Raw genomic sequence first — 12,815 nt, forward strand, 5'->3', positions numbered from 1 at the left:
TCCTACCTAGGTGCATGTGTCAAATGTTTGGGTCATCTCTCACACATACATCATGGGTGCCTATACACATGCAGGGAGACTGCTTTGATGTGCTGTAATTACTTGATTAATCGAGTCTGCTAGAGTATGGTAATGATTGTTCTACAGCAGACTCTAGCATCACATGCATCCCTGCACTCAAAAATGGCAGCATGGGGTACTTTAACTAAAGCTTGTTAGTGTGCTGCTCTGGGTATGTCCCTCCCTACTTCCAGAGCACCCATGGTCTAGAGGGATTGCCATTTGCCTCCTACTACTTAGTTACTACTTGATGTAATTATTATTTACACATGAAATGTCTGAACATTTTCATTTTCACTAATTAAGAAAAACATTTTATAGTGAACATGCTGTAAATTCTCACTGCATATTCCTGTTCCCACTCTTATCCATGCCCTGGAATTTTGAATATGGTTTGCAGTAGGGAAAAAAGCAACCTAAATTTCATTTTCTACCACTAGGTGACACTTTTTGTTCTTGGATACATGCTGTGGGGTTTGGCAGGTGAATGAATCTTATTGGTTTACTGGAGGCATGATGCCACCAGGCAACCCTTTTTAAGAGAAAAAGCTAGGAACTGTGGAAAGATCCCTATACTGCCTCCCTATTCTGAGGAAGTAGAAATCTGTGAACTGTCATTTCAAAACAAAAATGAGTGAGGTGAGTGGATAAACCTTTTATCTGGAAAGAGAGAGAGAGAGAGAGAGATGTAGATACCTGAAGGAGAAGTAACATCGGTGTAAGGAAAAAAATACAGCTTTTAAAAAAAATAGTTACAATCAACTACGAATTATTTACATTTTAGAAAAGCAGCCATTTATAACTAGCTATCTTAATGGCTACAGATAGTCAATTAGATTACCTGATGTTCTCCTTACCTATATAAAACATCCAGTGATAAATATTATATTTACTCTTATTAGTAAGTATGCTTTGAAATGTCCAGCTAGTTGTTAATTTGTAACTTAATTAAGAATCAGAATGAAATTACACTGTAAGTTTTAGCAATCAGTACCTGCAGATTTCAGAAGCATCTGTTCACTGGCTCTGCAATCAGAAATATATTTCTAATAGAGGTTATCAATAATGGTTGTCTTTTACTTAATTAATATAGCTTAGTACCTTAGAGATACAGACTGACATTTTAAAATTTCTTTTTCAGTTTCCTTCTATGTGGTAGAAATGACCTGACAAGTCAGTCACGTAAAAGTTAGACCAGTGAAGTATAGAACTCACTTGCAAAAATGCCCTGTTGTTTGTAGTTTGCCAGTGATATGTACTGTGTAGCTATTGTTCTGGGAAAGATAATATCAGTAATCCTCCATGTAACCAGTAAAAGAAAATGCAAATACTACCAAGCATGAAAGGATCTTTGTGTAGTGAAAAAAGTGAGCTGAATGTTAAATGACTACAATTGCTCTATTTGTGGTGAGAAACTTTCAGTGACAAACCAATATTTCTGTTTTAAAAAGTGTACTCGCTCAAGCATCAGACAGCTTCAGTTAGGAATTTCTCAGATTCTGCAGTTTGTCTGCTTTTTTTCACCCTAAATCGACAGAGATAGGTGCAATAATGTCTTATCTGGTGTTTATTTGTGGAGGCTCTTTTCTGTTATAATGAAGCTACTGCTGTTTTGACAGATGAACACTCCAGTAGCAGTCATGGTAGAAATAATACAACCCCCCCCCATAAAATAAGTTTCTGCCTGTGTTTGGTACAATGTACTTTACCATAATGTACATGAATGATTTGTGACAAACATGAGCAGTAGACATAAGGAGTGCTGTTGTATATTGGTCCGAAAAGCAAGGGGCTAAGCATTTCAGTTCATAGTATGCAGTTTGTAATGGTCTAGCAAGCAGAGGGAATCCTCATCATGTGTTCCTGCTGTGTGTGATGTACATCAGAGTGCTGAGAGAGGCATCTGTAACCGCACAGCCTTTCCTCTGTTCAATGTACATTTGAATAAACTGGGTCTACAATGTAGCTTTTACATAAGAAGTTTCCCTCTGTCATGTGCAGTAGTTAAAATGCTTTGTCTCGTGTGGCATTTTTGTTCTTCTTTTTAAATATAATATTTTTAAAGCATTCCTAATTTGAAATGGTGGCAGGCTAATTACTGTTGTGTATATCTGCCTCATGCCAATGTACTTTTGCATTGTCTTCTCATGGCAGCAGTTCATACAGTAGTTGTTCATGCTGCAATAGTTTACATAGGTTCCCTTCTTTTCTCTAGCTAGTCAGCTAAAATGCCCCATGAATATCAAAGGTCAGGATACCTTCACAGCAACTGGGATTCCCTATTATTATGAATAGACTTCTCTGTCCCATGCAAAACAGGATTTCTGGTAAATTCGTATCACAGATGATGCTGGATTTCCTCCCTAGTACAATTCTTAACTTCCTATCAAATGCCTACTTACCAATTCTTAACACTATCCTGAATGCTCCTAAGGACAGAGCTATTATCATTGTCATTTAGGAGATGATGACACTTGGAGAATTCACAGCAACTGTAGCAGAAAGCAAAGCCTTTTAGCTGTTCCTTAGTTGATTATTTTTCCTTCAAGACTCAGAAAAAACAAATGCAATACTTCAAGTCCCCTCTGAAGGACTTGGTTAAAAGAATTGAAGAGCAATTGGTAGAAAGCAATCACTTTACTTGTCTGAACTCAAAATGTTTAGATCAGGGTCTTGATGGATTTTGTCTGTAATGGAGTAACTGAAAATGTTTCAGATTTGTTTGTTTTTTGTAGTGGATCATTACTTATCAGGAAATCTGAGGGTAATACATCTGAAAGGCTCAAGTACTTCTATTGAAATATTATCCATAAATAGTTTGGAATATGAGTGGACAAGGAAGATAATCCCAAAGCTGTCATTTGTGTTTCAGGTTAATAACTATAAGAGTCTGAGCGGAGCAGAGAATGCAGACATACAGATCTAAACAGAAATGAGTTCCTTCCAACTCCATTTGCTGCAACTTGTCTTGTTTTGTTTCCATTTTACTGCTTCATGGAAATAATCAGTTTGGTTTCCCCCTTATGGGCACTCAGTTACCAATAAACTTCTGAAAAGGGTTGAACAGCATAGACATTCATCAGCTTGATTGTGCCATTTTTTTATTTCTCAACAGTTAACTCATTTATTTTTTGTGGACAGAGAACTTTTAAAGGAGAAAAAGCCATTAAACTCCATTGGGGAATGTTTCCATTTGAAAATGTATCTATATTTCTAAGTGGCACAGGAAAAAAGGACTCTACTGTTAGTCACTCATCTATAGCATATGACAGAGCAGTTCAGGTGTCTTGATATGGCTCTAAGTCTAAGACATGCATCTGAACCATGTCCTAGTTATGTGTTGATGTCTGCTCCCTGTTGACCCAGGTGTAATTTGGCATTTAGGCATGGGATTCAAAAGCAGGCAGCTGTGACATCAGCCACATCACTCATTTGTGTCCTGGTGACTATGCAAACTGGCAGGCCTAACTCATGCTAGCCCAATGAGCCATCTGGGCAGAACTTTGATTAGGATTACAAAGGGATTTAGGCATCTAAATACGAAAATAGACACCTAGTGCAATTTCTTTTTTTTTTTAAAGCAATCAAAAAAGGCAGTCCAGTGATTTTAAACACACTTGAAAATTCCATTGGAAAACTATCTCCATCTTTAAGCATGTTTCCCTTGATAATATATCTCCAAAATTCTGTTTCATAAGGGATCAATAGGAGCTTTTTAAATACCTCCAGTGAGCCCTGGGTCAGTCAGTAAAGTTTCAGACTATGCCAATGAACTCTGTTGAGTTTTCCAGCTGTCTTCCATTAAATGGAGTGGGTCAATGGTGGAAAAAGAGCCCTTGTGAATAATTTATTTACAGAAAATAAAAAATACATCAAATAAATTATTGACAACAAAGAGTTCTACCATTGACTTGCCTGACTCAAATTTGGCATCAAATTGACTTGCCTCAAGGGAATCACATCACTTCATCATAGATATTTAATTATATGATGCTTCATGGGCAATGTCTGGTCATGGCAACATTTTCTTGTGGCATTAGAGTTCATAGGAGATGTTGCATCACATATTTTACAACAGTCACAGATATATTTGTCTTGGGTAGTGTAAATGTGAGCCTGCCTGTCATTAGGAATCAGATCCAGACCTGGGCACATGCAAAAATCTTTTAAACAGTAGAAGGGGGAGGGCCCAAGCAATGCAGGAGTATGGTGGGTGCAAGTGGGTACCAAAGGGAGGCATGGGGGTACAGTGCAGCAGGGAGGGGGCTGTCTGTGAAGGCATGTGGCCTGGTGATGCATGTGACCCCTCAGTGGTGGCCTGCTGGTGTGTTGCTCCCACTAGGTATTTGGCCCCCTGCTGCTTAGTTCTGGATAGTTCTGACCTACAATGTAACCCTCCCCATCAACACAGCCAATAGTTTATAGCCACAATCCAGAGAAAATAAATGTATGGGCAAACTGTAGTTATAAAATAGGGAAGGGGTAAAGGAAATTCTGCAGCTGGCATAAGAGGGGAGAGAGACAGGAGACACATAAAGATCTCTTTAATTTTAACTAGCACCCATTTATTAGTGGGGTGGCAAATTGCAGCTCAGAGAGGGAGGGGAAAGGGAGAACAGTATGTTTTAGACTTGTCACTTTGCCCACTCTCTCCTTCAGCTTGGTGACAGAGCAGGATCCCCTTCCCCTTAAAGTATAATTTAATAGTTAGGGTGGAAATCAGGGTCTGCCTAAGTTTGTGAACCTGGTAAACATAGCTTTTTTTTAAAAAAAAGAAAATCAAATGGGTTTTCTTGCTGCTCATATAACTGCAGGAAATCCAAATGGATTTGTCATCATTACTAACTGTATTACAGAAACTAAGTTTTTATTCTTGGGTCAAGCTTCCAATTTATCCATTTCCTTTTGAGAGAACAAATCATAAAGCAAACAATGGTAGGACTCTGACAAAGAGGGTGAAAAAATATTCCTTCCAGTGTGCAAGTATGATGACGGTGAGTTGAGGAGTGCAGTGGGAACAAGGTCATGGTCACAAAGACCCTATTTCCCAGTCAGATTTCTTTACGTTTCTAATACCATAACATGCTTACAGAGGGGGCTGTTTTTTCCTCCCAACAGTTTCCAGTTTTTTGGACCAATCCCTGCTAACACTGATTTTTTTTGTAAGATTCTCACTGATTTCAATGAAGACAGGAGCCGGCATCTCTATAATGAGGAAAACTCATTTGCTTATTGATTTCAGTAAAATGTGTTTGGACTGTCACCATTTGCTATTTTTTTTCTTGCTTTGCTATTATGGAGATGGCAAGGAAAATGTTGGGTGGAGGGTCAAGTGCGTTCTACTTGATTTCTATGACTATATCCTAGGGGTGCCCAACCTCTGGCTTGCAGGCCAGATCTGGTTCATGAAGTTGTGTAATCCAGCCTACAGGGCTCTCCAAGAGACCAGAAATTTGACAGGAATGAGCCGTGGCAGTTAATGTTGCCATTGTTTCTCCATTTCCAAATTTCCAAGCCCTGTGGGCCAGATGGCATGGCTCTGCAAGCAGGAGTCTGCTTATATCCCTAGGGGTGGACGATGGCTAGGGTGGCAGGGCTGATCCTGTGCATGCAGCTGGGGGCAATGGCAGTGCCCAGTTCTGCATGTGCAGGGTAGTTTGGCTCAACCAAAGGTGTGTGTGGGGCTGGAGCCCAGGTGATGGGGTCAACCCCTAGCATAAAGGGCTGGAGCCCAGGCAGTGCACCAAGCTGGGGATAGGCAGCAGGGCTCAATCCTATATGTGTGGCTGGGGGTGGGTGGCAGTGCTAAAATTTGCATACATTGAGCTGGGGGCAGGTGGTGGGGCCAATACACCAAGTCTAGGCTGGGGATGGGTGACAGGGCCTGATCCTGAGTGTGTGGGGACATGGCTGTGGTGGTGGGCCCAATTCCATGGGTGGTCTTGGCTGTGGCCACCATGTATATGGGACTGTGGTCCAATTCAGCACATGCCAGATTGGGTCCCAAACTTGGGTGTCCATGGAGTGGATATGGCCCATGAACCAATCCTGCACCTGTCATCTGGTCTATGGAGCAAAATGTTGGGCACCACTACTAGATACTATAAAAAAACCCCTGTAATAGCATAATTATCACACTGGGTGCAACATGTAGAAAAAAGAACCAGGTCCACTGAAAGACAGGGCCTGTTTGCTTTCCTGACTAAAGAGAACTGAAAGAAAAAAGCATCCAGTTGCGTGGGTGTGTATGTGAGAGATACTCCATGTCTTTTTCTTTTTACTCTCTTATGTCAGAGCTTTAAAATAATTCTGAGGATTTTAATGCTGTTTCCTTTTGCTGAGTACAATGACCAAGATTTTGTAATAAAGATGCATAAACAACATCCCCTTCTCTCTGGACCAGTATTCTACTCATGCTTCTCTCCTCTTCTTTGCCCATTCAGACACATCAGTTATCTACAGGTTTGTTTAAAAGAGATGTTGAAAATTACCTAAAATTGAGATTGAGTTTTACTCAATGCTTCCCTAAGCAACACATTTTTTCGTTTCTTTTTTTTTATATTCTCATTTCTCTTATTATTGTGGAATTGAAGAGATGGAAAAAATCATATTACTTTGTTGAATTCATCTCCCTTACTTAGGTAGGAAAATAAATGGCAGCCTCCCCGCAAAATGCTTAGAACTCAGCAGTTGTGGAACAGTTACAACCTCAAAAGTTATTTTTAATGATAGAATCTTGGATTATGACTCTTCCCTCTGCAAACACAATATCCCTTAATATAAAGGGTTATTATATCTCCTCATAGACAAGTTGGATCAGATCCCATTTACCGTTCATGGGCCTTAGTTATGCGCACGTTGCTATTTATCTTCAGCTTTTGGCATTTGTGTGAAGCTTGGGATATTTCTCCATAAGGCAATACAATCCCAGACTGTGCATGGAGGAGAAGAGTCCCCCCTGCTTTCAGCCAAAGACCATGTTTAGGAACAATGTCTAGGGTCTGTGAGACCTTGGTTCTACTTATCCCTTACCCAGAGAGTGTTGGAACCTGCATTTATTTCCCAGCAAAGCACCCTAACCACTGGACCATAGGTTGGATATTGCCTAAACCCCTCTCTAGCTTTCCTACTGAAGCAGCCAAAGGTAGGAGAAATATGAGGTCAGGAAGAACGGTATAAGGTGGAGAGTGTGTGTCTCTGTGAGATGGGTGCTACCCTCTGCATTCTAGCTTGGGCCTCAGGTTCTTAGTGGGCCATATACTTTTCCCACGACTGCTTACCCAGTGACTATTAATTGCAAGGTACAGTGGGGAGCTCTATGATGAGGGTGTTTGTCTTTTTCTTGGGCAGTTGCCCAGGTGAAGTGCAGGCCTACTAAGCATACCCAATAGGCTAGGGAGGACAATGCTGAATCCTAAACTATTTTTAAATTCCAAAAACAGAAGTTATATGGCTACATACCCTCTACTTAGATACGTGAAGAGTAATTAGGATTTGGCCTCTTTGGGGAAAGCTATACATATGGACCAGGCCTTCAGAGGGTATGAACTTGCATAGACAGTTGACTCCAAGTGAGGAATCTGCAGGCAGCTTAGAGGGAGTAACATAGGTTGCAGGATCCAAGAGGCTGGCATTCCAGTTATATATGGCCTAAACACTAGCCAAATTTTGTTTTCTAAGCAGCAAATCCTCTCTTATTTTTACTTAGAACACAGTACATAAAATATAGTGTCAAACATTTGTCTAGTGAGACACACAAGAACCAATAGGGAGATTAACAGTAAAACAAATCATCACCTAGATGAGAAGCAAACCAGTTACAGGGAAGAACGCAAGCCATTTGCAGTGCTGGATTTCCTGAGCAAAAGCTTGCGTGAGTGTGAAGGAAGTGTTTATATAGAGTTAAAGAATGGAGTTTATATAGAGAACACACCGCGAGGGACAAAGCTTTCCTTTTATTTTTACCTCTTTATTGTCTCACTGGGGAAAGGAAGAAAAAAGCCAAGAAGTGAGATACCTGTGCCAGGAATGCCCAAACCTTTGGCACAACTGATTAAAAGTGTTTAATGAGCACTGTGACCACAAGCAGAATGAGACTCTTGGGAGATACATTTTTTTTTTTTACCTGAAATGAAGAAGCTAGAGAAGGAAAAGGTATTTAAGGTATTTAATGGCACTGAGAACTCTGGCACCAGATATGGCTTTGGAGACATTAAAGATTCCCTCATTAGATACAAAATTATTTGTGGAATATTTGATTCCAGTTGATAGGATTAACTGTTGAGAGAAATAGATCTAACCCTTGAGAAATATATCTAGATAGGGAGGTACCTCCACCATGACTTAGCAGCTCCAGAGAATGTCAATGTACATGCCTTGCAGAAGAAGGCAGCCAGCCATTCTTCGGCCATATTTGTAACTAAACTTTTAGATTAAAAGCCTTGATTAAAAGAACTGACCAGTTCAGTTGCAACTGGATTGTTGAAGCTATCTGCAATATAATCTGTTTGAAACTGGAAAATAGCAATACTACATTGGAGATATGTGATAAAGAGCTGTTGGTGTACAATGCAATCATTTGCAGGCCTGCAGACAAATGTAGGTTGTTGATAAGAAACTCACTAAACAAGATGCCATTTCTTGGAGTTTATAATAGTTGATACATGGAGCAACACCCATGGCTGGGTGGCTGGCCAATGTAACAGAGGAGACTAGCCTAGCTTCTGTGTGAGAAAAAAGGCAGAGCAGCCACTGCTTGGGACAGAAATTACATGTGAACTGGCATAAGTGATCAGAAACTGGTCTAAATCTGTAACAGAACAGAAGCTCAGTGCATATAGACCTGTTCCAAAATGGTTGAATGCAGCTGAAGATAGTCCTGGATGGGTGTAGTATCAGATTTAATCAGTTTAGGTTAGACAGGTCTATCAAATGTATGTCTAAGATCCCCTCCCAACTCATTAGGTGCAGTCCCCTGGCATCCTAGGTTTCATTGTAATCCCCTGAAAACCACACCATCACAGGGCAGCCCGCTGGAACATGGCTCATGCTCTGCTGCTCAAGCCCAGTGCCTACTGGCTCTGCTCCCAGACTGTCACAGAGCCACCTGCATAGCTCCTCTGCCCAGCTATGACTCCTGGCTCCAAGCAGCATGCAGCCCAGAGTAGATGTGGTGGAGCAGGTACATCCAACATGGATGCTTCCCTCAGCACCTGCACAGCTTGGCCAGTACCCAGCCTGGAGCTGGGGGGGGGAGGGGCTGGGGGTAGGCAACATGCATGCGTCCCTCAGGGTCAAAAATAACTCGAGCTCAGCCAGGATGCAGCATGGAGCTTGGAGGGCATGGGGCATGGGGAGAGCCAGCATGGAGCCTTCCCTTAGGGTTGCTGGTTCAGTCCAGGATGCTTGGTGGCTTCAGGGTGCAGTAGATGGCCCCACATGGGACGGCCAGTTGCTGGATCAGGGGCATGAAGGCACATACCATGGTGACCTGGTGCTGCATCATATTGTGACCAGGTGCCGAGGCCCTGGGAGGTGTGCAGGGACACAGAAACATATATGTTGCCTCTTCCCTGCACCTCCACCCTGCCATCTCTGGCTGCTGGCTGCCTGAGCTGAGGCTTTTTTTGACCTTGAAGGAAGCATTCATGTTGGTTCCCCCTGTCCCCCTCTGCCTGCTCCAGCCAGGAGCCATGGTTGGGCCAAGGGGTTGCAGTCTGCAAGAGGTGAAGCCTCAGTACCCACCCCCCAGCTTCCAGTTTCCCCTATGCTGCTGCTGGCCAGGCTGCCAGGTGTGCCACGGCAATCCGCTCTGGGTTTGGTATTAGGAGGGTCCACAGTGACAGCAGGCGATTGGGGGTGTGTGCTTCACTGCCAATCAGGGTTGCCCCTGGCTTGGCTGGATTTGGCCACCCTTGGCAGTGTCCAGCACATTGGTAGACATGTGGGAACGCCCCCCCCTCCCCTCCCCCGCTGCCTTCTAGCCTGGCCAGTGTAGGCTTCTGTTTCCCCACAACTCCAAACCTGTTGTAGATTGGATTGATTCCCCCTTGGGCTTTTTGACAGTCTGCACATAGCCTGTGGGTCCTGCCTGCCATTCTATCAGGACATAAGGATGCATTTCAAGTAGAAAGACATCTAAAGGGGAAAATAAAATTAGAACTAGATCCCCATCTGCAACCTGTGAAAATACAGAAAGACAGAATTTCATTAGCCCTGTGGGAGCCACTAAAGAAGCAACTAGGAAGCCTACAAAGAGGCATCATTACATCCATTGAAATTAGCAGAGTGGATCAGCAACCAAATGGTGGTGAGAAACCTTCAGGTAAGCTGAGGATCTCCACTGATCTAAAAACAATGCAAATGGCTTTGAAAATAAAATCATTATCCATTGACTGTGTTTAAGGGCATGGAACATAACTTATTCATGGTGAAAGCATTTGCTCTCTGTGATATCAGGGATGGGTTCTGAATAATGAGAGGTAGAGTTAACCAGCCACATCTTCTGGCAAGCAGTGCCAGGCATGGCTGTTTATGGGCATTACCCCAACTCCAGAGGTATGCTGTTGTAAAACTGAAACAGGAACCAGAGTGACTCCTGGAATCAAGATGGTAGCTGATGACATTTTTTTTGAAGGAGGATCCGTAAGGCAATCCAGGACCAAGCTGCAATAATCCCTAAACATATCAGGAGGGAGTTGTTAGGGCAAATACAGGGAAGTTGAAACTGGGGAGAACTGAGGTTCCTTGCATAAGACATCTATAGATCTGAGGGACTCCAGCTAAATCCTGAAAAATGTTAAGGAAACGTTGAGAACAAAGGATGTGAAGGCAGTCCAGTAATTCATAGGGATGGAGATTGTCCAGATTGGGCTTGTGCCCAGTTAGGCTTCAAAGCAGTGGAATTTCCCAAGAAATCCCTGTTTTGTCAGAAAATTTCTGGCAAGATCAGACATCAACAGTCTATAATACCTTTGCGGTTTTGATACGAGGCTCCAGACTCTCCAGCAAAGGGTTGATTAGGAAGGATTGCTGCAGGGAGTAAAACAATTTCTACTTGTTGGCAGAAATGGTTGGCAGAAACTGCCATTATCAGCAGCCAAGAGGTCAAACGTGCCGTGCATGTCCAAGATATGATGTTGTTTAAAGGGGACCCAGAAGCTACCCCAACCTACTTAAAAGTTGATGTCATGAAACAAGTATTACATCTTTCTTAAGTCTGGGCATAGATGCAAACTTGAGAGGAACCGGGAAGTTTATTACTGACCAAGCATGAGTACCCAGATGGGAGTAGATATTGAAAAGAGCAAGGCAGGCAAATAATATGAACATAAGAACATCAAATATGCCATGCTGGGTGATACTAATGGTATATATAGCTCCATATCCTGTCCCTAACGGTGGCAGGAGTGGATATTTTAGAGGGAAAGCAGTGTATAGGGTATATCTAAAGTGATCTATCCCTGATACCCACCATCATTGGTTTATAGATGCTAGAGGATACATCTGTGTTTAATAGCTAGTAATAAATCTATCATCCATTAAGTTGCCCAATCCTTTTCAAAACCTGGCTATACTGTCTCCCTCCACAATGTCCTATAGCAATGAGTTCCACGAATTAGCTTTGTTCTATGTAAAAACAAAAGCATTTTCTCTCATGAGTTTTAAATCCATCTCCTGTTAATTTCCCCTAGTTCTAGCATTCTAGGACTTGGTGAATAATAGTTCCCTATTCACTTTGTCCACACCCTTCATGATTTTATAGACCTCTATCCTATCCCCTCTCAGCTGCCTTCCTTCCAAACTGAAGACTTCTACACTTTTAGTTTCTCCTGGTATAGCATCTGCTACATACCCCCCGATCTTTCTGCAGCTTCTCCCCATCAGCTTGGTGATATGGTGATGACTGACTAACAGAAATATATTCCCTAGCTTCCTGAGATATTGGCTGCCCCCCAGGAAAAGGTCAGAATAAACCTGTTAATTTTTAATAATAGGGATTCCATGGTCCCAGTAATTTACTACTCCAAAATCTGGTATGTGGATTATCTTCAGGACACTTAGGAAAATGAAGTCTTTTGCCATGTATGATCTACCTGACATACTATGCTTAGACATAGCAGCAGAGTTCAACCAATGCACTGGCAAATGGAAATCTGAACATAAAGTGTCTTGCCCTGGGAATCTATGAAGTATGAGAGGTGAAGCCAACAAAGAAACTGATGGCAAAAGTCAAAACAGGCAGGAAGGCCTAGTAGTGCTGACCATCATAATACAATGTTCAGCACAAGGCAGAGAATGAGGGGAGTCTTTTGCCCTTTGGTCATTTAAATGTCAGCTTTATAGTCCGAAAAATGGTGTTTTTGCCACTTACACAAAGTTTGCAATTCTACTTCCCTTCTGGTGTGGATGTATAAGCATACACATGCATGCTAAGTATTCAAGGCTAGCTACTCAGTGGTCAGACAGCTATTATGTCTATATATGTGTGCACTCATTCTGGACATCCCTGTGCCTATATATCTTGGAAATATAAATGGCTAGAAACTGATGGTATTAGATTCCAGAGGAAGATAGCTTTCTTATGTTTTAACCCCAATAACTGAATGGTTAGGGAAGCTAGAAACATGGGCTCTAGGTACTCCCTTACCTGGAAAATCAGAGAGCTGCAAGTTTCATAGATTTCATAGACATCAGGGCTGGAAGGGACCTCGGGAGATCATCGAGTCCAGCCCCCTGCCCAAAGGGCAGGAAGT

At 42.2% G+C, this 12,815-nt stretch overlaps 1 protein-coding gene across 1 annotated transcript in view; it reads left to right on the forward strand.

Annotated features, from left to right (window-relative positions):
* Positions 1-588: 588 nt before the first annotated feature.
* Positions 589-12,815, forward strand: part of PCP4 (Purkinje cell protein 4) — an 86,159-nt gene continuing 73,932 nt past the window's right edge. The window contains exon 1 of the mRNA XM_019528963.1: positions 589-699. Coding sequence (XP_019384508.1) covers positions 691-699 — 9 coding nt within the window. The 5' untranslated portion in view covers positions 589-690. The remainder of the gene's footprint in view (positions 700-12,815) is intronic.

This window comes from Crocodylus porosus, unplaced genomic scaffold (assembly GCF_001723895.1).
Source record: "Crocodylus porosus isolate Cpor-Errol unplaced genomic scaffold, CroPor_comp1, whole genome shotgun sequence".
NCBI lineage: Eukaryota > Metazoa > Chordata > Crocodylia > Crocodylidae > Crocodylus > Crocodylus porosus.